The sequence below is a fragment of the Candidozyma haemuli genome (assembly GCF_002926055.2).
Source record: "Candidozyma haemuli strain B11899 chromosome Unknown I_2014730914, whole genome shotgun sequence".
In the NCBI taxonomy this organism is placed as follows: Eukaryota; Fungi; Ascomycota; class Pichiomycetes; order Serinales; family Metschnikowiaceae; genus Candidozyma; species Candidozyma haemuli.
The window spans coordinates 398,576-422,941 of record NW_020289909.1 but is presented as its reverse complement, the minus strand read 5'-3'; the positions used below and the strand labels follow the sequence as shown (position 1 = coordinate 422,941).

General features: G+C 46.3%; 7 protein-coding genes and 2 non-coding genes across 9 annotated transcripts; 4 read left to right on the top strand and 5 right to left on the bottom strand. All coding sequences in view use genetic code 12, as the record gives it.

The window, feature by feature from the left end:
* Positions 1-406: 406 nt before the first annotated feature.
* FAS2 (trifunctional fatty acid synthase subunit) lies at positions 407-6,043 on the bottom strand (the record flags this gene model as incomplete). Its single annotated transcript, XM_025488696.1, has 2 exons — positions 407-4,147; positions 4,172-6,043. The coding sequence occupies 2 exons, from the start codon at positions 6,041-6,043 to the stop codon at positions 407-409; spliced, it is 5,613 nt and encodes a 1,870-aa protein (XP_025343463.1).
* Positions 6,044-8,102: 2,059 nt separating this feature from the next.
* CXQ85_005093 (leucine-rich repeat domain-containing protein) lies at positions 8,103-10,343 on the bottom strand (the record flags this gene model as incomplete). The annotated part of the gene is made up of 1 exon (XM_025488695.1): positions 8,103-10,343. One exon carries the CDS (start codon positions 10,341-10,343, stop codon positions 8,103-8,105), a length of 2,241 nt encoding a protein of 746 aa, XP_025343462.1.
* A 1,478-nt stretch (positions 10,344-11,821) lies between these two features.
* Positions 11,822-11,893, top strand: CXQ85_005092. The gene has a single exon. It is a non-coding gene; the product is annotated as a tRNA-Met (tRNA).
* A 396-nt stretch (positions 11,894-12,289) lies between these two features.
* On the top strand, positions 12,290-12,592 carry CXQ85_005091 (uncharacterized protein; the record flags this gene model as incomplete). Its single annotated transcript, XM_025488694.1, has 1 exon — positions 12,290-12,592. The coding sequence occupies one exon, from the start codon at positions 12,290-12,292 to the stop codon at positions 12,590-12,592; it is 303 nt and encodes a 100-aa protein (XP_025343461.1).
* Positions 12,593-12,667: 75 nt separating this feature from the next.
* CXQ85_005090 (uncharacterized protein) lies at positions 12,668-14,876 on the bottom strand (the record flags this gene model as incomplete). Its single annotated transcript, XM_025488693.1, has 2 exons — positions 12,668-14,777; positions 14,836-14,876. 2 exons carry the CDS (start codon positions 14,874-14,876, stop codon positions 12,668-12,670), a joined length of 2,151 nt encoding a protein of 716 aa, XP_025343460.1.
* A 1,292-nt stretch (positions 14,877-16,168) lies between these two features.
* On the bottom strand, positions 16,169-16,239 carry CXQ85_005089. The gene has a single exon. It is a non-coding gene; the product is annotated as a tRNA-Gly (tRNA).
* A 1,799-nt stretch (positions 16,240-18,038) lies between these two features.
* Positions 18,039-19,834, top strand: CXQ85_005088 (uncharacterized protein; the record flags this gene model as incomplete). Its single annotated transcript, XM_025488692.1, has 2 exons — positions 18,039-19,599; positions 19,737-19,834. 2 exons carry the CDS (start codon positions 18,039-18,041, stop codon positions 19,832-19,834), a joined length of 1,659 nt encoding a protein of 552 aa, XP_025343459.1.
* An 810-nt stretch (positions 19,835-20,644) lies between these two features.
* On the top strand, positions 20,645-21,268 carry CXQ85_005087 (uncharacterized protein; the record flags this gene model as incomplete). The annotated part of the gene is made up of 1 exon (XM_025488691.1): positions 20,645-21,268. The coding sequence occupies one exon, from the start codon at positions 20,645-20,647 to the stop codon at positions 21,266-21,268; it is 624 nt and encodes a 207-aa protein (XP_025343458.1).
* Positions 21,269-21,309: 41 nt separating this feature from the next.
* Positions 21,310-23,817, bottom strand: DNM1 (dynamin-related GTPase; the record flags this gene model as incomplete). The annotated part of the gene is made up of 1 exon (XM_025488690.1): positions 21,310-23,817. The coding sequence occupies one exon, from the start codon at positions 23,815-23,817 to the stop codon at positions 21,310-21,312; it is 2,508 nt and encodes an 835-aa protein (XP_025343457.1).
* Positions 23,818-24,366: the final 549 nt, after the last annotated feature.

Genomic DNA, 24,366 nt, shown 5'->3' with positions numbered 1-24,366 from the left:
GTACTGTAGATCTGGAAAATTCCCATACTTAAGGACGTGGTGGGTTGAGGCTACGTTTGGGATTTTTAGGTTTTTGAAGGGGGAGTTGAAACATTTTGGGAATCACTTAGTGATTGACATTTTCAATAAAGAAAAATTGTCGTTTTTTGGGGATTTTGATGGTGGTTGTTTGACTCCTACTGGCTCTTTCGCAGCCATTATTCAGTAGAGGTGACTGGGCATTGGGTGGTACAGTGGTTCCCAAGAACCAAGTGAATTGATTGGTCTAAAAAGGACGTGGACTTTTCGTGCTTAGCCAATTGACTGCTACTTCATAATTCGAGGCGAAAGGACTCTTCCATCACTTAGTTACTACACCTCTTCTTCACTAACCATTAATATATCTTAAACCATATATATGTTTCACTTAAAATTCACTCAAGGCGACAGCGGTGGCCTGGAAATCGTCGTGGGAGATCGAGACGTTGACGTTCTTGACACCAGCAGCAGAGGCAGCCTTCTTGGCTTCTCCAGACAAAACAACCTTAGGAGCACCGTTGGAGTCTCTGACAATCTCAATGTCCTTCAAAGCAGCACCAGCTCCCTGGGACTTGGTACCCAAAGCCTTGAAAACGGCCTCCTTGGCAGACCAAGTACCGGTGAAGGTAGCTTGTGGGTTGGAAGCCTTATTAGCGTAGGCAATCTCCAGCTCGGTGAAGTTTCTCTCGACGAAAGTATCATTCTCCAAGTTCAACTCAGAAAGCAACTCGACATCCACACCAACACCCTTGGCGCCGTTGTTCAAAGAGGCCAATGCTTTGGCAGTAGATTCAGAGTTGGCAGAAACGTAAGCCTTCTCAGCCTGAATGCTCTTCTTAGAGAAGACAAGACCAGTCTTGCTTTCCTCAACTCTAGCCAATGGGTCCAAGTAGACTGGCTGCTCCAAGTCGTCACCGTATGGAGCCTTATCCTTAGCCTTGAACATGGAGTTTCTGGTGATGGCATTGTGCATGTAACGGTAGGCTCTCTTGTTTCTGGCAGTGACTCTGGAAGCGTAGTCGTTGTAGGTGTTCTTGTCCAACACGGCGTACAAGTAGTCTGGGTGGACAACAATGGCCTGGGCACCCTTCTGACCGAAACCGAAAGAAGTGACAGAGACAGCCTTGATACCGTCAGTCTGGATGGATCTCAGTGGGTACAAGACGTACTCGTAGTCTTCCAACAACTTATCAACATTGTCAGCGTTTCTGTTACCTGGAACAATACCAGAGTTCAAGATCTGGATAGCACCGTTCAACATCCAGGCACCAGCAGCACCCTTAGGGTGACCAGTCAAGTACTTCTGGAAAACACCAAACACTGGGTTACCTTCAGCTCTGCCCAAGTGTCTCATCATCTCGTTGATAGTAGCACTCTCATTCTTGTCGTTGGCCTTGGTGGAAGTACCGTGGAAGGAAGCAACACCCAAGTCGTCAATGGTCAAACCGAAAGTGGCCAAGGCTCCTCTCAATGGAGCAATTCTAGGGTCAGCCTTGTAGAAGTTGTTACCCCATTGCTTCTTAGCGTCAGCAACTTGTCTGCTAGCTTCTCTGCGGATCTCCTCGGCTCTCTCTCTGGTGAAGTCGTCGATGGAGAAGTCAGAACCAAACTCTTCTCTGGCCAATTCAGCCTCGTCGCCCAAGAAGTCAATCTCAGACTCTTCCCAAGATGCAATCTGGGACAATCTCTGCTTCAACTGTCTGTTTCTGTACTTGATGTTCATCATGGCCAGTGGGTACTTCAAGGAACCGTGGTGCTCTCTGGCAGTGGTCAAAATACCCTTACCTGGAGCAGGAACAGAACGACCAATCTTATCAGTGGCAGTAGCAGTCATGGCCAAGACAGCGTAGATAGGAACACCCATCTTGATAGCCAAGTCGGCAGTCATAATAACCTGGATACCAGAACCCTGGGCTTCCATGAAACCGTTTCTGGTGGTGGTAGCTGGTCTAGACATCTCGGAAGGAGTTCTGCCGTGTGCAAACTCGTCAACAGCGTTGGAAGTAGCGTTCATGTTGGCGAACTCATAAGAACCTTCCTCCTGGAAGTCATCGTAACCACCGACGATACAAACCTTGGCCTTACCAGACTGGATAGTCTCGATACCAGTGTCGACGGACTCAACAGCGGTAGCACAGGCACCGACAGGAGTCTTGATAGGACCAGAAGAAGAGAGCAACAACATGTTAACCCAAGCAGACATGGTGTTGATGAAAGACTCTTGCAAGATATCGTTTTGCACTGGAGTGTCAATGAAACGCTCCTTGAACATGCCTCTAAGAGCAGAGACACCACCCATACCAGAACCAGAACAGTTACCAACTTCAGAAACGTGCACATACTTGTAGAACTCGTATGGGTCGGTAATACCAGCAGACAAAAGAGCCTCAACAGTAGAAACAAGCACGTACAAGGTAATAGGGTCGACCTGGGAGATAGTGTCCTCAGGAATACCGTAGTTTCTGGCATCCCAACCGGTAGGAATCTGACCAGCAACCAAACGATCGAATCTGAGAGCCTTAGGAACGTACAAGGTAGCACCAGACAAGATCTTGACGGTGTACTCACCAGAGTCCTCGATCTCGAAGATCTCACACTTGTCGCCATGCAGATGCTTGTACTGTTCAGCGGTTTCCTTAGAAGCCTCGAATGGCTCCAAGTCGTGCTGGACAACAATCTCCTGGATCATCTGCTTCTTCTCAGGATCGTAACCAGAGAACAACTCAGGCTCAATGAGACGGATACCAGAGTGTTCAAGGATCTGCTCCTCGTACTTAGACTTGACGTCCTTGTCATCAACAGGCTGCTGAGACTTAGCGTCAACCCAACCAGCGTAGGGCTTACCCTTAAGAGGACCATTGTGGTATTTGATCAAGCCCATGATCCAGGCCATCTCAATACAACCTTCCAAAGAGAATTCACCATGAGCCTCCATCTCCCAACGGGTTCTGGAGTTACCCCATGGACCGACTTCAGCGAAACCAGTAACCACAATCAACAGCTCCAAGTCCAACATACCTTCCAACTCAGGAGCGACCTGCTTGATCTCCTCGTGGCTCTTCATATCTGGGAAGCTGAAGGTCATGTTGGCACGAGGCTGGACAGTAACCTTGGAGTAGTTGGCATCAACAGCATCACCGTGAACAACCTTCTGCTCAATAGCCTGCTCAATAGAAACTGCTCTGCGGACATCAGCGTTCTCGACCAAGTCAGTTCTCAACTTAGAGGTGAACTCCTTCAAGTTGTCAATGAACTGCAAACCACCGTTCAAGTCAGCCATGACAGGCTGTTCCTGACACAAGTTAACGACCTTAGGAGTCAACAAACCCAAGATGTTGAAAGCCATCTCCTTCTGGGAGAAAGTTCTGACACCCATCTTCTCAATACCCTCGGCAATGATGTTGTTGGCGCTCATAAGACCAGTTCCTCTGGTCCAACCAATAATGGCACCACAGATGGTGAGCTTGGTAGCCCAGTCTTCAGAGTACCATCTATTGAACAAGGTCTCCAAGGAGATCTTGGACTCGGAGTAGAGACCGTCGAAACCGAAAGTACCGTGGTTTGGAGACAATGGCAACACAACCTGGGCTGGACGAGTGTCGGTGGTTTTCTTGGCCTTGACGGCACCCAAAAGACGCAACAAGTTGGTCAACATGATTCTGTGGGCCAACTCAGACTTGGAGTCGATGTTGTCCAAGCCGTTACCGTTCTCTGGAATAGCAGCGAATGGAATGATGGCGTCCAAATCCCAGCCCAAACCGTTCTTAGGATCGTAGATGTAGTCAACAAGAGCGTCGACATCCTGCTTGGAACCTTGGTTGAAAGGAACAACAATCAAGGTGGAGCCAGAAGCACCGTACCTGGAGTACATAGCCTGGTAGTATTCGGTAACCTTCTTGGAGAATCTGGAAGTAGTGACCACAACCTTGGCACCACCAGAAATCAAACCTTGCAAGATCTCAGCACCAATAGAGCCAGCACCAGCACCAGTAACCAAGACGTATCTGTCCTTGAAAGACAACCCGTTGACGGCACCGCTCTCCAAACCGTCCAAGTACATGGAAGACAATTTAGGGTCGTACTCCCAGCCTTGCTTGGTCTTTCTCTGCAAGTGCAAGAATGGAATGGTCTGTGGTGGGATGGTGGAAGAGACTGGCTGCAAGATAGAAGTCTTGTCTGGCAAAGATGCAATCTCGTCATCGCTGGAAGCAGTCTCATCTTCATCAGTAGGGCTTTCAGTGCCAGAACGACGGCTACTCAAAGCATCCTTGGTCACCTGAGCGGTCTCAATCTCCTGAGACTGGTCCATGAAATCAGTCAATTGCTTGTACAACTTCTCGAGCTCAAGCTTGGTGGTCTTAGACACAGAAGCCTGCTTGGTCATGGCCTTGTAGACACGAGCCAAGTCTTCCTGAATGGTTGGTTGAGCATCTCTCTTGGTCAACTTACCGCCCTGGGCCATCTCGTAGACGTACTGCTCGAACTTACGAACAGATTCCTTGTTCACCTCATTGTAGACGATCTTACCCTTGGCATCGACGGTAGTCTTAGGACCAGTGATTCTGGAAACGTCCTTGTAGACTGGGTCAACATCCAAAACCTGCTTACAGTTGTCAACCAATTGCTGACCAAGCTTCTTAGCAAGCTGGTAGGTCTCACCCTTGTACTCTGGAGTGTGGTCAATGTGGTATTGCATGAACTTGATCAAGGTAGTAGAAGCTCTGTTCATGATCTGGATACATTGGCTGATGGTCTCTCTGTCAACAGAAGTCAATTTGCCGAAGATAATGTCAAACCACATCAGCAACACATCCTGTCTTGCCCAGTTCCAGTAGGAGTCGTAGGTTCTAGCCTTCAAGTTGGAGAAGATTGGCTGGATACCCTTGGCGTAGTATTCGCCATGTTCGGCCTCCCAAAGGTCGAGCTCCTTCTGTAAAAGGATACCGGCTTCCTTTTCTTTAATAAATGACTTGGCACCCTTGTTCAAGTCGACTTGCAAGTAACGAGCCAAAACTTCGAGTTGTTGTTTAGCCAAAGTCTTGTTCTCAGCAGACATGGCGTCCAAAGCAGCACTGTCAATAACAGCACCGCCAGCAGCAGCACCAGAGCCACCAGAGGAGCCAGAAGAAAGAGAAATACTGGCACGAGTAGCGTATTTCTGAGCAACCTGGTCCAAGAATTCCTTGGCCTCGTTATCAGCACTCAAACGAGCAGCAGGTTCGTTGACCAAACACATTAAAAGCACAGAGTCTTGTCTGCCAGCGCCCAAGCCGTAGCGGGACTCCAAGTACTTTCTGGCAGCAGTGATAGAGAAACCACCAGGCATCTTGGAACTCATCAAACGGCCAATAAGCGATGTGGAGGTCTTACCCAAAGCACCAGAGAAGGTGTCCTGGAACTGTTCTGCCAACTCCTCCAAGGGAGTGTCTTCAGGCTTATCTGGGGTGGAACCGAACTCTTTACCCAAATCACCCAAAATTTCATTCTGAACTGTGGATTTACCGTTAACAAGATCTTTAATTGGCTTGCTCATAGGCACAGCGTCAAGCGGTTTCTTAAGTTTCTGTGCAACCAAAACATGGAGAAGAAGCGAGGCCTTCACTGGCTCATCTGGAATGGACTCAACAGGGCCAGAAGGAGCTGGAGCGGCCACTGGAGCAGCGGCCACTGGAGCAGCAGCGGCGGCAGCAGCTGGAGCAGGGGTCTCAGAAGCCTCAGCCTTTGGCTCCTCAACCTCAGCTGGTGGGTCAGGGGTATAGTAAATCTCCTTAGGGTCCTTAGCGTAACACAAGACCTGACGTTGCAAAGAAAGAGCAGCATCGTAGGATTCGTATTTAGCCTTGATAGTTCTGGAGGCCATTCCAGCCAAGGTAGGAGAGGGACCAATTTCCACAACTCTTTCAGTATTATGGTCTTTCAAGAAGACATCCTGGGTCTCGATCCAGCGCACAGGCGAGGCAAACTGGTAAGCGAGAAGCTCTGTCAAAAGGACGTGAGAGAGCTCTTGTTCAATTTCAGCTTTCATTGGAGGAAAGGAGGTGAAGAAACGGTTGCAAAAAACTAGTCTTTTGAAAAAGCTCGCTTCGGCGCCGGAGTATATATGGGGCCCTTGTTCTTTGCGGGCAGTCTGCAGGATCACAATAGAGATTCAATGTGTTGGATTTGGGAAATAGCGTTTAGAAAAAAACTGGGTCGTGTTTGTTGGCCTTGCACGTGGTACAGGTCACGTGCACTCCAACGGTTTTTCATCCATAGCCAGCCCACCCAACCTCCTGGGTTCCCAAAGATTGGCCTCCAATTAGATTGAGTGGTCTCAAAGGTTAGGGGCAAAGAAGAATCTTAATATTTTACTTAAGCCTGTTGTTTCATTGGCCCACGGGTAGGCGGCGCCTCGGTAGGTAAAACAACACAAAGACGAAAAGTCTCAAATTTTGCACCCGAGATCCTCGGGCCATTTTGGGCCAAAAAAAAAAAAAAGAAGTCAAAAAATCGAATCTTAAAAGAAGAAACTTTAAAATAAGTTTGAGAGAGTTCTAAATTTATTTTCTTAAACCACGAGATTTCCACAATTTCTCCCAATTTAATTCTTCCTGCTCTTGTTTTTGCCACTGGCGTCTGCAATTTCTCCCAACTTTGGCCCTTGACAAGAAACGCTCGGGAGAAATCGCAACCTCTGCGATGCGTCGCTGCGAAAAAAAGAGGCTCTTTTGGCGGCTCAAAAAATGGTTGCAAATCCGCCCAAACAAAAGAAATGGCACCTTTGGGTTGAAAAGTAATAGAAAGGTGGGATTTGGCTTTTTATATGTTTTTGAAACCTTTTGATTTCTCATAGTAGCTTTTTTAATTTGTATGAGTATCTCTTGAAGAGCAGCACTGGGTTGGCTGGGGCTGGCCCAGTAGGTCTCTCTCCAGTGACTCTAGTATCCCTCGGTATGAAAATCACACCAAGTGATAAGAGCAGAAACAATACTGTGCAGTTAGAAGCCCAGAAATTCAAAACGTAAATTGTTACTGCTTTTGAGGCTCCTTGGTTCCTCAACTTGGGGTATCTCTTCGTTTGCAGCCATTCCAGTGTATACGTCTCCAAAGCGCCATAACTAACATTAGCGGTAGCCTATTTCCAATGCATGTTTGAAACTCTTATTTCATGTTGTTGAATATATCCTAGTGGTTCCTATTCACCATTTATCTGTTATGTTGCGTAGTAGATAGTTCAAAGTGTCGACAATATAAAAAAGACATGAAGAGCTATAAAGACGGGACTAACTGAAAGTGGTTGGCTTAATTCCAAAGGCAAGAACATCTCAGGGGAGCCTCAAAGCCGTTCTCTCACAAGTAAGGCAGGTTAAGTCTAGCATTGCACTTGTCTATCTCGAACCCTGCTCCTTATCTTTTCAGCACGCATATTCCTCTGTCTGACTTCCTTGTAAGCCACAGGGAAGTGGCCTCACCAATGCACTGGCCATTTCAATGCTCTCTATAAACGTTCGTTCTGTTTTAAAACTATTTGAAATATAGACCATTTTTCTATGAAATATTTTTCTACTTTCTTTGGATTCTACCCAATGTTTCACATCTTTTACTGGCAATACCTTTTGGCTGCGAAAAACATGAATGGACGTACATTGCATAAAATGAACCTACGAGAAAAACCGAAAATCCTAGAAATACATACATTCATTCCTCTAAACGCCCTAAATCCTCAAAACAGCCTTACCGTCCCAATTGACCATATACCCTTTCTTCCTCCTCTTCTCGTCTTGTACCTCAGGGCTAAAGCTTTGCACCTACATACAAACACAGCTCGAGGTTACCCGCCGCTCACCACTGCCTATACTTGATGAAATTTTCAAGCTCCCCAACTTTTCACATCAACAAACAATATACGTCGTTTGCAACATATAGCTTGTAGACCCAACGCGTATGCCTTCTCGTGCGCCCTGGAGGTATTCGGTTACCACCAGTTTAAACTGGCACAGGAGAACACTTTCGCTGTTGGAATATAAACCAAGATCATCTCCACCCTGGAGGGCCTTCTTCGGAAGCCGTGCCGCTTCGGGACTATTAACATGATCAACATCTTATCACGTTTCGATTCTTTTGCCCATACAGTAGCTGTGGCCCAATATGTTGGCGCCAATGTCGTAGCCGTATCCGTCCATGAGTCCCAGCCCATTTAGGAAGACACAAGAAAGCAGACTGGGGAACAGTCCAAGGTTGAACCCGTCTCTGAACCTGTTTTCTGAAACATCAATTTCAATGAGATTTTGATGGTAAGACCCGTTGCCGTGGCCAAGCATGCCTGGATCAATGTGGGTCAACATGTTACGCAGCAAGTTGATCGCCCCAAGCCTAGTGAATGAACCTTTGGGAAACTGTAACTTTATATCCTTTATTCTGTTCTTTGAAAAGTCCAACATTCTTGTGCTGGCAGGCACTTGGAGAGCCACTCGTCTGAGCCTGTTGGATGGCACGCTGAAGCTTCGAAGATCGGTAAACTGTAAGAGGTAGTCCTTGGGGATGCTTTCGATTCGGTTCCAGCCGAGGTAAAGCAGCTTTGTTCCCGAGGGGAGCCTCAATCTTCGAAGATTGTCTGCGTCGATACGATTGTGTGTCAAGTTGATGTGAACAAGACGAGAGTCTTCCTCAAAAGTGACGTTGTTGATGTTCTGGATCTTACTACCTGTGAGATTGATCTCTTGTAAAGATGCTGGGAAAAGCACATTCTCAAGGTTCCGCACCCGGCAACGATCCATTTCAAGAATACGTAACGTATGAGGTAACCGTATATCAGCAAGGGATTCGATTTTGGTGTTGCTGAGCAGTAGCCATTCAATCTGTGTAGGCTCTCCAAACATATCCAGGGAGAAATCAACGGGACCATTGATGCTATTCTCGCATAACATAAGCTTTGTAGTGTTCTTGGGAAATCTCATCCTTTGCAAGTCTCTGATCACATTGCGTGCCAACCTTAGTTCGAGTGGTTTTGTGAAATTGGGAAAGTTGGCGTATTCAAGCTGCTCTATACTGTTCGACTCAAGGTCTAGTTTCTCCAAGGATGCTGGAAATTGGAAAATGTCAATCTGGTTGCCAATGTTACAGTTCGCTAGGCCGAGCTCAACGAGGTGTTCAGGAAACTGAACATGCTGATATGGGGTCCAGTTGGGAAGATTCCCCGAAACGTCCAAGCTGAGTAACTTTGGTGGAACCTTCATTAACACTGTCTCGACAATATCGGTCATATTGTTACCAGAAAGGTCCAAATGCAAGACATGGGGCGGTAAATCAATCAGCTGCAAGTTACTCTTGGATATCTTTATACTGTGTAGCAGCTCGTACTTCAGCAAATCCCACACACCACTATCGTTCTTTATGCTTGTAAGAGCCACTGTTTTGAGATGCTTCTCCTTCTCCAAGAGCCACAGAATGTGAGTATAGTTGGCATGAATGGAGCACTCGGCCAAACCAGACTGGTAGACAAACGATGTACGGAAACACAGACTGCTTTCAATCATCGTGGGCAAGTACTTCATCGTAGAGTCTCTGACAATGAATAACGACAAGTCAGTGACGTTCTTAGGCAACTTATAACCAAGAGAAGAGTCCACCACAACGCACTGGCCCAAACGAAGCTTTTCCACGTTCAAAGGAAGCAGCTGGCCCAATTCAGCCGGGTGGTTGCGGGCAAAACCATCGCAATTAGGATGCAAAGTGAATGTACGAAGATTAACGCTCTTATCAAACAACGTAGTGAAAGTAACGTTGGTATTGATAAGCAGAAGTGCCTCCAAAGCTTCCAATTTGTGCATATCGAGCTGCAAATCGCCACCAAAGTTCTTCACAGCCAAAGCCCTGAGTCCCAGACCCAAAGCCTTATGTAGTTCATTCACCACCATCGACAAATCATACACATGAGGCACATTGGGCTCAAACTCAAGCTCAATATTATACCTCGGCCCCTCGGGAAGCTCCTCCAATAGCAGCAAAAGGTCGCTCACGTCAAACAGGTGCCAGATCACAAACAGTACCGTAACGAGCTTATCTGTCCCCACAGTATTCAACAAGCGTACCACGCATTGGGGCTCCACGTACTCGAAATCGGCCCGAGAAAAAAACTCAGGCGTATACAGCTCAAGCAGCATCGGCAGCCACTGGCGGTTTGTCACCACCATATGTCGTTTGCCAACCCTATGGTGCAAAGCATTCTTGACTAGGTCTAGCTCATGCGGAAATAACGGTAGAACAACGGCGATTTCATCCAACGAAAGGTAATCGAACACCCGACACTGCACGTCTATAGGGAGATGACACCACGGCGTGTTCATTAGAAGAAACTCAGAAAAAAACCGAATAAAGATTGGTTTCCTTGGAAAGGTGGGTTTGACTTGGCTTCAAGGGTAGGCTGAAAAAATGTCCTGCGCAGAGTGTAAAGCAGGATAAAGAAGTCCAAAGCGTGAAAAACCGTTAAAGGTGCGATTTCGCAGGACAAAAAGCAGGTCATTTATATACGGGGGAAATTTACGACACAGAGAAAAAGAAGTGACAGGTGGGGCAGGGAAAAGGGAATGTAGAGAATATTTTACGACAGGAAAGTTTAAGGAAAAATGGGGCCGTCGAGTTGGCCAAGGGAAGGTTTTGAGGAAGTTGGAGATTTTGGAGAGTGACGGTTCTTTTATGGAAAGTGGTGGGTTTGGTGGTGGATTTGGGAGACTATGTGCCCTGGGATGGAGGTGGAAAGGTGGGTGGGAGGTGGTTGTTTAGTGAAGGTGCTTTTTTTTTTTGGGATTTTGGACAAATGGAGGGAGGGAGAAAAGGAGGGGGATTTATTGGAAGAAAGAGATTTTGGAAGGTTTTGGGAGGTTTTGGAGGTTTTGTTCGGTGTGGGTTGTTGGTTAGTGAGTGAGTGGTGATTGTCTAAGGTGAGGGAGTCAAGTGGAAGTGGGAACTACTCAGAATGCACTTTCTGGAAGTCTTTATATTCTTCATCGATTTGAAAGCTTTACATGTGATTGGGTTTACAAAAGTTTCAGAAGATTACTAGGGTGTTTTGGTGGTATATGTGGCAGGATGCTTGTGTTATGTGCTGAAACATGTATCTGTCACGTCATGGCGTGCTCAGTTTAGGGAATAGGAGAGCGAGTGTCATGTTTAATGTTTAATCGAGGAAGGTTTAATCAGTCCAGACTCTAAGAATTTCCCTTATTGGCGTTTTGAAACGATGCCTAATACTTGCCTCTGGGTGTCATTTGAATGGCTGCAAAATCGATAAAGAAGGACGAAGGCCGATGACGAATCCATGACCACTGTCTCTGGCTGGAATGTTGACGAGTTTAAATCGAAATTTAACTTCTTCAAATCGAACAAGGGCTTCTTTGCAGTGGTATATCTTTCTGCTTCTACCGTACTTCATGGAAAGGGAATGCGGCAGATATGGCGAGATTACGACATTCATTGGCCGAAAAGCAAACTTGACTGAATAAGGTTTGTCTCAAGGATCGAATCTTCAGAGACATATCTACTCCTTTAGTTGAGCCCTGGCCTGGAAAGCTACACACCAAAGCTGTTCACCCCATTTGGCCGCACCTTTGGGGTTTTTGGTTTATATGGACTCTAGAAGGACACCAAGGAGAAAGGGGATGATATACTACTTTCCTAAACGTTCTAAAGACAAAAATTAAGGTTGGTTAGTGGTTGTCTTGAACTCTGGTTGCAAAACAACGTAAGCCTGCATATAATTTAACCTGCATAGCACTTTAAATTTAAACTATATATTCAACCAGTGTTGTATTTTCCCTGCTCGAAGAGCGCAGTGGCGCAGTGGAAGCGCGCAGGGCTCATAACCCTGATGTCCCAGGATCGAAACCTGGCTGCGCTATTTTTTTTCCACCGACAATATTTCTCGAAGAAATACCCAAACTCCCAAGAATTATCTTCTTTATGACCTTCTCTCCTCAAAAGTATCAGATTTTGGGTTTCAGTAATTCTGTAGCCTGAACTAGAGATAAACAGAACTCCACCTCCCCACAATCGCGTGAAAAATACTACACCACTCAGTTGACCCTCCCCCTCCCAAAGACCAGCTCTGGAAGTGAGATACTTATTTCTTTATGCTTCTAACGTATGTAAAAAACAATCAGAGTACCAAAAGGTAGTGCACGATCCAAAAACTCTTCACTTAGTGACGAGTCTCAAGTCTTTCTCCACCTCAAGTCATTATCTGTATGTTGGTGAGCCTTTTGACGAAAATTTCCTGCATGGATCGTCAGTCTCCATGATACGTCTTTCAACTCGCATACTAACGTGTCCAGTTAGATCAACAACGCCAACTTTCCAATGGTATGTGAAAAAGCAAGTGCTTGATTTCGTCAACAAAATTCTAACCTACCAGCCTCTTCAAACCCCAAAGCAAAGGCAAGCTAACGCCAAGTTTGCAAAGAAGAATGTCAACAAGCAGGGTAAACCAAGAGACACACAAAAGAAGACCGAGTTCCCTGTTTCCAAAACATGGATTTTCGTCTTGGCTTTCTTGATCTGCGGTGGAGCAGTCTTGGAATTGGTCAGAATGTTCTTCTAAGACAGCAAACTCAATCGGAACACTCTTCAGGAAATGTATAATAATATTATAACTTTGCATCAGAATGGCCATGATCTATGATTCCTCGGCGGAAGTTTCTGGGTTGATCACCAAACCGTTGTCGAGATCAGGCAGCAACTCACCGCTAACGAGTGGCAGCTGTTCGTCGACATTGCCCCTGAAATCAACTCGTTTGGTGGGGATATCCAGCCCAAAGTCCGCTAAGTAGTCAAAGACATCAGCCTCTTCATCCAATTCGTAGGTTGCAAGCTCAAACCGCTTATCATTGATGATACTCAAGTACTGGTTGCAAGTTTCGATCTCTGTCTGCGCCAAGGGCGTCTCTGAATCATTATCCTCCAGGATCACTTGAGAGGCGCGAGGCAATGGAAGAAGGTACAGAAGATAATTTGTACCCTCCTTGCTGGATGAGCTGAAAGTAGGAGGTCCCCCCTCTTTGGGAAGAACATACTTGAAGGTATGCTTTCCGTTTAAAGGTGAAACAAGCCTTATATGGTCTCGCTTATCGATGAATGCTAGTTGATCCATTTTCAATAGTTTCTTATCGTCGTTTGTAGTGTCGTCTGAACTAGATGGTAGATTGGAAACCTTGGGCAACTTGACGAAACTGACAGCTCCAATAGACGGCAACACCCACGAATCTAGGAATTGATCGTTTGACAAGCCTTTTCTTCCCAGCAGGCCGCCAAGTTTATTAGGGTAGTTATTGGCGTCATTGCCACAAGATAAATAGTTGATATTGTACCAGTGAAGCGAACCCTTCTTCTTAGAAATGCAACCGAAGCCAGAATTCGTTCCATTAGCGGAGCCCTGTTCTTCAGTGTTGACAAACCAAAAGATTTCCCTGACAGTGGCACTAGTATTTCCACGACTAAACTTACCCACGAGAGATGCTTCGTTTGGTAATCTGTATAAGTCCCAGAGATAGAAGTTGTCACCTTTATGACTTGCTTGGACGAGTTGGAGGTCGTAAGGACTAAGCGAAAGGTTGGAAACGCCAGCGGGTGGTTTGAAAGTGGCAATAATTTGGCTGCTGTCAAGGTTGATGATGCGGATGTATTTATGTTCGCCAGAGTCGAGAGCCAGATTCTTGATCTTATTAGCGGTAGAATAGAGCGCCTGGCTAATGTTTGTGCTAATAGAATGCAAGGAGACATCCTTGTCCATGAAGTTACCCTTTGATCCCTTAGGCTTCAGCCAGTATTCACGGAACGTCTTTGAGCCAGACTCCGAAAGGGCATAAAGCTTATCCAAGGCCGAGCCTGATATGGAGGAAACGACACGCATGAGGAGAGGACCCAGAGGTGGGAGCTTCAATTCCGTGAACAGACACTTCTGATGGGAATTTTTCTTCTTCGTTGAGTTGCTGTTGGAATGGAGTAGGTGTTTCTGGTGGTCCATCTCACACTTGGTGGGACAGTAGGCGAGCCAAGAGCCCTGAATATCATAAATAGGTGTTTTGTCACAGACAGAAGTTTTCAAAACCACGAATTCTTCTTCGATAGTGATGCCATCTCTGGAAGCGATTGGTCTAGTGATATTCTGGTGGAGACTATGCAGCTGGAAAGTGGCAAACTTTAAATCTGGGGCGACTTTAAACAAGGCAACGTAACCTTTCGAAGAGGCGACAGTGATGAATTTCAGCGATAGCTTAATGGAGTAGGGGCCCTCGAAACACGCTGGAAGCTCAATATAGCGGCGTGAGCATTCCTTACCAACCTGATGGTGCAAAAATAGATACTTCAGGCAAGTCGAGACAATGACAGATTGGCCAAAGAACTCTCCCACCTTCAATGCATTATATTTACGCCCATCCAATTGAAGAGATCTCACCAAATTGAGCGAGTCGCCACGGTACGTCAGTCCCTCTGGGGATACCCAATCCCAGAGCTCCAAGAGGCCCTGGTCCGGGTAATAAACACACATTTCGCCCCGAGGTCCAAACTCGACTATCTTTGAAGGCTTTTTGGTTTCACTCTTCTCTGACAGCCCATTGGCGTCATTCGTAGCCAGAGACCCATTCTGGTCAGGCGTTTTGCCCTTGGCAGAGTCAGCGGAAGCGCCATTTTCGGCACTTTCCGAAGATTCAAACGTCGCCGCCTTGATCTTGTTCCACGTGGCCAGGAACGTCCCGAGACGGTGTCCACGCTTAGGGTTAGTTGGTCTATACTGTTAGTACTGATAAGAGGCAAAGGGGCGGGTTCCCAAAACGGCAGGAGAACGCGGCCAAATCAACAACATACACTTTCGCCAACAGCGTCATGGTGCACAATTGAATAAGTGAAGGAAAAAACGGTGGTTTCTGTGACGCAGCGTGCAAGAAATAACAAGTAGTGGTTGAGTCAGGGTCCGTGATGGTTATGTTATCTATGGTGGGGGAGACTGCGGGTACTGCAGGCAAACAGGGAGAGCCCACGTTATCGAGGCGCGAAGGATTTGCAGCCAAAGAGGTGGGAGAGGTGAAGTGTGGATTGACTGGAGGGATTTGGTGAGGGCAGTTGGGAGGCAGGGGGTATAAAGAGGGAAGGGGAAGGGTGGGATTGAGGTATTTTTTTGGGGTTTTTTTTGGACGTTTTTTGGGTGTTTACTGGGGGTATACTGGTACTGGTCAGTGCTTCTGTGCGAAAGTATATAAGGCTGGCTGGGACAGGTAATAATGGAAGACGAGAAGGCCATTGTGAGATGGAAGAGGGTTTAGGAGGGGTTTGGAGAAGGAGTGAAGTGACTTGAGGTGGAAAGATTTTTGGTGGAAAGTATTGGATGGGACTGTTAAGGGTGGGAAGGTATGGGTTGGCTACTGGTAGATAGAGGACTGCTAATAGGCTTATATTGGTATTATTTCTGGTTTTGGTGGAGTATTATTCGGTTAAGATTTTGACGAGGATGCAGCTGGAGGTATGAAATAGAAGAGGAATTTGGGTCGTATGGGCTTTTAATGTTTTGTGTGTGGCACCTTCTGGCTGTGGCATGTAGTATGAAGCACTCAGAAGCAGAAGAGTGGTCTGGATTGAAAATCTAGTTCATATCATTTTTTATCAATAGAAAAGAAATAAGTTTACGGGTATGAAAGGAATTGGGCGTATTGGGAAGACAGGTATTTGATACTATGCTTCAGGGTCTTAGAAAAGACAGCAGAAGGAGCCTTTGAAGGCTGTACGCATTTCAGGAGTCTCTAAATTGTTATTGGTCGCTATGGTACTCTTGAGGAGCTTAAGGTAACTCAATTTCACAACTTTGTTGTAAGGAGATCATGGATTTCCGCCATACTTCCATTAACTAAGGTAGAAATGAAGACTACAAGGATACAAACAAGCTAGCCTAATTCTGTACCAAACAAACCAATAGTAATTTGGAAGGTGGATGTTAGTCCTGATTAAGCTAGAACGTTCCAAATTACTTCCTTTGGGTATTTTTGTTCGAGGATATGGACCCTTTACCAATACAAGAACAAACCACAAGAAGACTGAGCTACCAACCACAAATGCCCACAAATATCCACTAGAACCCCAAAAAGAAGACTTGGCCCTTCTAGGAATGCCAAAAAAGAAAGATCACTGCGCAAGCCCGGAATCGAACCGGGGGCCCAACGATGGCAACGTTGGATTTTACCACTAAACCACTTGCGCTAGTTATGTTGATGACTTCGTACCTTGTTTTTAAATCAAGCCTGTCAATGCAATCGAAAATGGCCAAAATGTTGACAAAACGTTCTCAAATACATTCACCAGTAGTTCTGCCTTTCCAGACCGTATCTAAAGCAAAAAACCCGCCGAAACACCGATACTCCGACCATAGCAGCTCTGAGAAGCACCAAAGCTCATAAAGCGGGTATAACGGTTGGAAATCAGATTAACTCAAAAGCTTTAGGCCCTTGACTTCGAGCCAAGCTTTGGCTGTCACGAATTAACCTTTACGAGACAAACAAGATATGGACTCCCAAAATATCCTACAAGCTACAATCTAACCATTGGCGGGCAATACACTCTCGTCTGCCTAAGATTAGCCAAAGTTGAGCTAGTTTACGAGACAATCAACTACGACAATTGCAAAGATAAGGACAATTGGGAGATAAGGTTAGGCTGAAGTATACTCAAGTTAAACAAGACAATCGACAACGAACGATGATGGTCCCCTCTTCACCTAGCTATCACCCAATTGATCAGTCCAGGGCTACCACGCTTCGAGAGCTGAATCCCCACAAGTAGTACCTTCATCATTCAGCCGCATGTAGAAGTATCTTTCCTCACTACGGAAGCTTAAACTGCCAATCCAGGCGACATGGCTAACCCACGCGGTTCTCCCACAGCTAGAAACCTTGGTAGATTCGTTACTATTCATTGTTTCAAGAGATCATTACCTGGGGAGGGGAGTATTAGAGCCGGTTTTGGGACTTAACAGGTTCCTAAATCCACCCCCGCTTAAGGCCAGAGTGATTGAACGAAGGAGAGGTTGGTAAGGTACGGCTGAACCAGGAGTTTATACCAATTGGAGACAACTTTGATTGAAGAACACAAGTTGTTGAGGAGTCTTGATAGGCCATTCTAGGTCATCTAGCAACTACAAGCATGTCATATCACCTTCCCAGAACGTACCTGGCAAATCATGGCCAGCCGTGCCAGGGCCACCAGAACCTCCAGGACAAGTCATTCGGAGTTTCCACTCCGCCCAACCTCCACTATCTAGACGAAAACGAAGCCAGGATATCCCACAGCGGGGAGTCCACTAGCTGCCTTAGCGGCATTCGTAAACCATCAAGAAAACTACCTTTCCTGGCCCAACCAAAGCCCTTCTGTGGGTGCCTGGTTGTTCGGCTATTTTTGTATAATATGATCGTCTCCACCTACTCCTCAAATATGGCTCATTTTTCTATCTACAATGTCAAAACAGGGACTGTTTCTTGGCTCTCTTCCCCACCGAAAGTCACTACGGAGATTGCTGGCCAACTGGGTTTGTATAAGTCCGTTGCTGGAATTTGCAACATCCAATGGTGCTATGGTAATGGCAATTACACGAGCATGTCTCATAACTCCCCCAGTCAACCAACCACGACAACCCAAAAAACCCATCTAGCAAAACCCCTTGCTTATCTCAAACCCACATCTTTCGAGAACAATGCACTTCTGGGTTCCACCGAATATGTGAAGGAGAAGAAAGCAACCCCACGCCATTGTTTTGTAGATTCTGGTTTTTCGCAGCCATAAGCCTTTCGTGATCACCACATTGGAAGATGGAAGGGAGGGCAGAACTGACGGTTGATGGGATTGGAGGGGAGGTTCTTTGGGACTTCGAGTTTTGTCTGTTCTTGGCTTCTTGAGCTTGGACATTCCACTCCTCAGCGATCGGCCTTATCTAAAAGTTAAGTCCATGAGTAGCAAAGGGGAGTATAAAACGGTAGACATTTCCCTTCTTAGATCAATATTTAACCATGTCTGTGAGAGATACTCGAGCATTGAGCGTGGACGAGGAACCGTCCGTCGAGGAGACACCATCCCAGGACTGGATTGACGATGCTGATAAGAAACAACACATTGTGGCTAATGTTGAAGCTATAAGCGATTCAGAAGCAGAAGACTTTTCTGACATTGACGATAAAAAGTTGCTTTGGAAAATGGACCTTAGGCTTCTTCCTCTTTTCACGATCCTTTACTTGCTCAGTTTCTTGGACAGAGGTAACATTGCCAACGCCAAAATCGAAGGCCTTGCAGAAGACTTGAGGTTGCAAGGAACCCAGTACAATATGTGCTTGACAATCTTCTTCATCTTCTACTCCACCATGGAAATCCCTTCCAACATGATCTTGCACCGCACGAAGCCAAGGTTATTTATCCCCACGACGATGGTGATCTGGTCCATTGTGATGACACTTATGGGCACGGTTAGAAACTACGACCAGCTCTTGGCGACCCGAGCGCTTTTGGGGATTTTTGAAGCCCCTCTCTTCCCTGGCATTTCGTATATCTTGTCTATGTACTACAAGAAGTCAGAGATTCTTGTGAGACAGGCTATCTTCTTTAGTGCTGCTTCTGTCGCTGGAGCGTTTTCTGGGCTTTTGGCTGCTGCCATTTCTCAAATGGACGGCGTGGGAGGCTACGAAGGCTGGAGATGGATCTTTATCATTGAAGGTTTGCTTACGTTTGTGGTGGGCTTGTTCTCGTACCTCTGCTTTCCTCAGTACCCTCAGGATAGTACGTTCCTTACGCCCAAAGAACGTCGTTATGTTGTTCACAGAGTGAAGTACTCCTCCAATGCAGAAAACCAGAAGATGCTTGGTGGAGAGGTTGCCTTGGAGAAGTCAGTAGGCGAAGATAACCTGGGAAGCCGTCTGTACATGTGGGCAGCGTTCAAGGACTGGCAAGTGTGGGTTCAGCTTTTCATCTGCTGGGGTATCCTTGTACCGCTTTATGGAATTGCTTTATTTGCACCCACAGTCATTTACAGCTTGGGTTACACTTCAACTCAAGCACAGCTTATGTCTGCACCTCCATTCATTTGTGGTGCCATTATTTGTGTTTTGATGGCATGGTGTTCTGACAGAGTAGGCTACAGATCACCGTTCATGATAACGAGCTTGCTCTGTGTGGCTATAGGGTTCATTGTGTGTTTGGCTTTCTCTCCAGTTACCCAGCCCAAGTCCATTTATGGTGGAATGTATGTCTTGGCAATTGGAGCTGCTGGGTTCCCTATGACTGTCATTTGGCTTGCAAACAACTTGGCTGGTACGTATAAAAGAGCTATTGGCATGGCTGTGCAAATTGGGCTTGGAAACTTTGCAGGTGCTTTTGCTTCCAACTTCTACAGAGACCAAGATAGACCACACTTTACGCTTGGCCATTCGTTGGAGCTTGGGTTTGCGTGTATGGGTATTATTGCTTCTTTAATTGCCTTATCTGGGTACTTGATCAGCAATAAGAAAAAGAGAGCAGATCTTGCTGCTGGAAAGTACGACGACGTTGATCCTCAGGAGCTTGTTAGCATGGGAGACAAGAGTCCCTATTTTGTGTACCGTTTGTAGCGGTGCATCTGATTATGACCGTATATGTGTAATGAGATATGACGATGAAGGTGGGTTGACTTGTAGGAGAGGTTGGAAAAGAGGGAAGGATACTTAGAGTTTGAATTAAAGTTCTGTTGGATAGCTTGTGTGAAGATTATAAGCTTTATATCGACCCAGAAGCTATAGCGGGCGATATTGAGCTCAAAGTGGGTCTATTGAGTTACTGAATTAGAAAAGAGAAGATGAAGATTTAAAGACTTGATGGAAGGCATGTCCTCTAGTCCATAGATCTAGTGGTACGTGGTTCACTCAAAGCAGTACTAGAGGAAGCACAATACCGTTAATACTAATAAACTAATTGTACAAATAAAGAATAAAGTAAAGATTACAACTACTGGTACTATATTCAGTATGACCAATTGAGTTAGTGTTAAACTACCCATTCTCAGTCCATGAGACTCTAAGGAAGACATACCAATACCACCAGAGCCAAGCAAGCCTTATTCCGAAGAGTGGCGCCAAGGCCTCGGACCTTGTCTCCAATCAACGGCCTATCCTGCTTTCTAATGCTTCACTAAAAGTTGTTTCGAGTGCTGCCTGTTCACGGCTCCAGTCGGTTCTTGACAAGTTGATTCGTCCAAATCAAAGGGGCTTTATCAAGGATGTTAATAATCATGTTCACTGATGAAAACGAAATAGTTTTCAAATCTCTGATTTTTAATTTCTTTGCTTCTTTTATGTTACCTATACTGATTACTGTGACTGCCTGCTCACTCTCCTGTAGCATTATAAGCACTAATAACACACCAACCACCAAAACCCATAAACTGTCAAACAGAAAAAAAGTAACCAGAAAGAAATCCCCTCTTTTCCCAAAACCCTTTAAGAGTCAAATCCTTCTTTATCTTCTTTTACCACGCCTCTACAACCCTCCTCCAGTGGACCCTTTCTTGGACTCCCCAGGCGATTCGCATTTCGCAACCATTATCAACTCTCATAGTTAAGCATCACCAACCACCTACTCATCCTTTTCGCCGATGCCTGGCACAACCACATACATTAAGGTGGCGCCCGGATGTGCAATTCCGGCTCGGGTGTTTATTGACCGCAAACGGATCTTACTGAACGGAACAGTGGCCATCAATGACAGGTCCATCATTAAACTCTCCTCCATCAACCTGCTAAGATTGTCTAATAACGATATCACCAACCTTGTGATGGACATTAAGGAGGAACTAGAGAAGATTCTTTTTCATGAACCTTTGCGGGAGTTGTTTCCTTCGAAGTTTGTCCATGGATCTGATCGCTTGGCTAGAGATATAGGCACTAGATGGAAGTGCAAGGTTGTGGCTTCTTTGGGCTATGTGGCAACGCTACGGTATAAGTTAGGGTACCTACGGGACGTGGAGGATATGGCGTTTCTTGAGGACCGGAAAGTGGACGTTTCAGCTAGGGACTCGGCCAGAACGGCTCTTCTAACGAAGGAATTGAAGTTCACGTTTCTTGAACGAGACGAGGAGGAGATACACGAGGAAGAGAATGTTATAGACGATAAGAAGATGCTTTCATACAAGTTGAACAAGCTGGCCTTGCTCAACAACAGCATCGTGGATAGTCTCTGTCTCTACGTGACAAGCCGTCCGCACCTGCAAAAAGCTTAAATATATACACGGCGATGATAAAAATCAAACGTCAAAGACCATTAAACAACATCACTAATGATCTTCGATGCCTCTCTGTAAGTCTTCAACAAGTTAATGCACTTCTCTCTCTCCATCTGGATGGACTCGTCCTCCTGGAGCAACTCGTCAAAGTACTTTTCGTTGTACAACTTCACCACGAGTCTGTTCTGAATATTGGTCTTGATGTAGTTCACCAAAAGGCACATGATCGACTTGGGCACCTGGTCCTGGACAATCTCTCTGACAATGCCAAAGTACGACACGATCAACCTTCTGATCAACTCACATTCTAGCTGCTCGCGCTCGTTGAGTTCATTGAGGTTATCCTCTTCACCGTGCTCGAGATGCTGAACATGGCCGTTTTCGGTTTCAGAAGGATGGGACTTGTGCGACGATTCTTCGAGGCTGAGACTATTCATATCGGCGTGAACGTTACCGCCGTTGTTGATGAAGTTGTTGTTGAATTGCAAAGTAGGTTCCTGAGGCAGGGGGAACTTGAACGGTGTAGGGTTCAATTGGGCTTGCGCTTGCAAGTGTTGTTGATGCATGATAGGGTCCTTGCCAAAGAAGTAGTTGAAGTAAGACTCGTGGCCGTGGTTCGTGATATCCGACTTGTGAGTCTTCAGTGTCTTCACAGAGTCACTTCTTTTATGCTTGTGAACGACTGGTGGCTTGACTTCGTCATCCACTTGGTCAATGTCGAGATCTTTGGGTTCGACGTCGCCGTTAGGAAGCTCCGCCTCGGTTTCATCCGAGTCATCAGATTCCTTCTGCTTGTTCAAGATCTTCAGCGTGGCGATTCTCATACGAGATCTCAGTTCTTGTTCACGCTGTCTGCGTCTTTCCTCAACGACGATAGCCATAGCCTTGGCAGCACCAACAAAGTTAGGGTGGTTGGTGTTAATGTAGGCCTGCTGGATCTCAATCATAGACTCAACGTACTTGATGGTAGGGCCTAATCTCTCACGCAACAAATCACTCACCGTCTCCATAAGCTTGGCCTGCAACTTGGGGTATCTGGTCATGTCGACGTTGCTGCCAGCATTGCATATCAGATGCACAATCTTCATCAATTCTTCATAAACGAGCTCCACACATCTGCGGGAGGGATCTTCTAAGAGCTTAATCTGGGGCTTCACGAGCAAGTCAAAAGCCAACTCGGGAACGAACAACGAAGGACGAGGCCCCAGAGAGTTCCTAATAGCTGTTCTAATGTCCTTGACCGACAAGTTCTGGGTCGGGTTGATTTCTGCCAACAGAGAGCCGAAGACCTCATTGTAGATGTAATAAATACGGGCACCGCCGCACAATTCCTTGATGGAGACATCGTCAAAAGAGGTACCTTCAACAGAGTTGACAACACTGTTAGCGAATTTGGTCATCAAGTTGAGAAGCAAAGCAGCACGGCCTTCCTTAGAGTCAACCAAGGATGGATAGTCACCGTAAGAAGCCAATTCCTGCTCTGTCTGACCCATCAAGGTGTTCAACTTAGCCTTGATATCAGGCAAACGCTCTCTGATGTGGTTCATTAAGATCTTGTTCAAGGTCAAAGATAAGTAGCGAGTGCCGCATTTGCTTGCAAACGAACGGTAGGCCGGGTGGTTAGCAAAGAACTGTTGCTCAGACTGCAACGAGTCGTCTAGCAGCTTGTTATCTTGAATATCCTGCTGAGAACGGTTCACCACACCGATAAAGCCCAACTTGAGCGGATACACGTTACCCTTCAAGATATCCAAAGCGTTAGTGCCCTGGTCCATCAAGTCGAGCTTGGACAAGACACCAACAGTTCTCTTACCGGTCGGATCGACCTGACGGGCCAACTTAAGCGATTCAGAGTTGACCAAGTCGACGTTAGCAGGAGAAACAGCCAAAATGATACTGTTAGGCCTCTGGATGTATTCTAAGATCAACGAACGGGTCTGCTTTTCAATGTCGGTGGGCTGGTCGCCAATAGGGATCTTGGTAAGGCCCGGCAAGTCCACCAAGGTCAAGTTAAGTACCTTGGTCGAGTAAACCTTAAGGTTGATGGGCAAACGCGAGATGCCCTTATTCTGGCCGGCGATCCTCAAGGTCTCCAGCTCAATCTCCTTCCGGATATCAGCGAAGCTATAGAACCTTTTATTTGGGATATGCAAAAACTCACCCCACTCGGTAGGAGGTCCATTAACCGACCCGTTCGACGTCTCCGCAGACCCAGACCCGTTACGGGTGTTCCTCCTCAAGTGCTCCTCCAAACTCACCTCAGACGAAGAAGCCCCTTGCTGAGCCAAGTCCAGCGGCGAGTACTCGTGCACTATAGCATCATCCGGGTTCACGTGAATCAACTGCAACACCAATGGCCTTCTGGTGACGATTCCTGTGCCCCTAGGGAGAAAGTCCTTTCCCACGATGTTCTCCAATACAGACAGCTTGCCGCACGACTGGGAACCGACGACCGCCAAAACAGGCAAGTCGATATCGGCCAACTGCGTGGAGGTGACGATATCCTGGAGTTTGTTGACCACCGGGATGAGATCCTGAAGCGACATTGGAGGAAGAAGTTGGTGTTTGGATCGTTGATGTATTTGTGGCGAGCAATAGAGTGGAGGAGGGTATGCAGGAAAGACGTCGATTCTGGCTGGGATGGTTTGGAGAAATGGGATGTATGCTGGGAAGTAGAGGATTTTGGGGCATTTGGGACATTTCTGGGAAACGAGGATGGCTAGGTATTTGGTTTGGGGTTTTTGTTTATGTGTTTTTGGTTGTTTGGTGGGGGATGGCTGGGGAAGTGCAATGGCTGCGAAATCGGGTTCCCAGAGCACCGACAAGGACGATTGGCCAGGGATGGGCATGTATTGGGTGGGAAAAAGTGGTGCTGGATTTGGAGGGTTTAAATAGGGAAGTGTCGATGTGGCAGCTTTTTTGGGTGTTTTTGGATGTGGACTGGTGGATTGACTGGGGCTTGTTGATTGGTGGATGGAGGGTAGCAAGGGAAGTGCTTATGGGTAGTTTGGACGTGATTTAAGTTGGTGGATGTGCTAAAAGGTTTTTGGAAGCTTTTGAACGTCTCTTAATTGATTCTTTGAGTCTAAACCTTC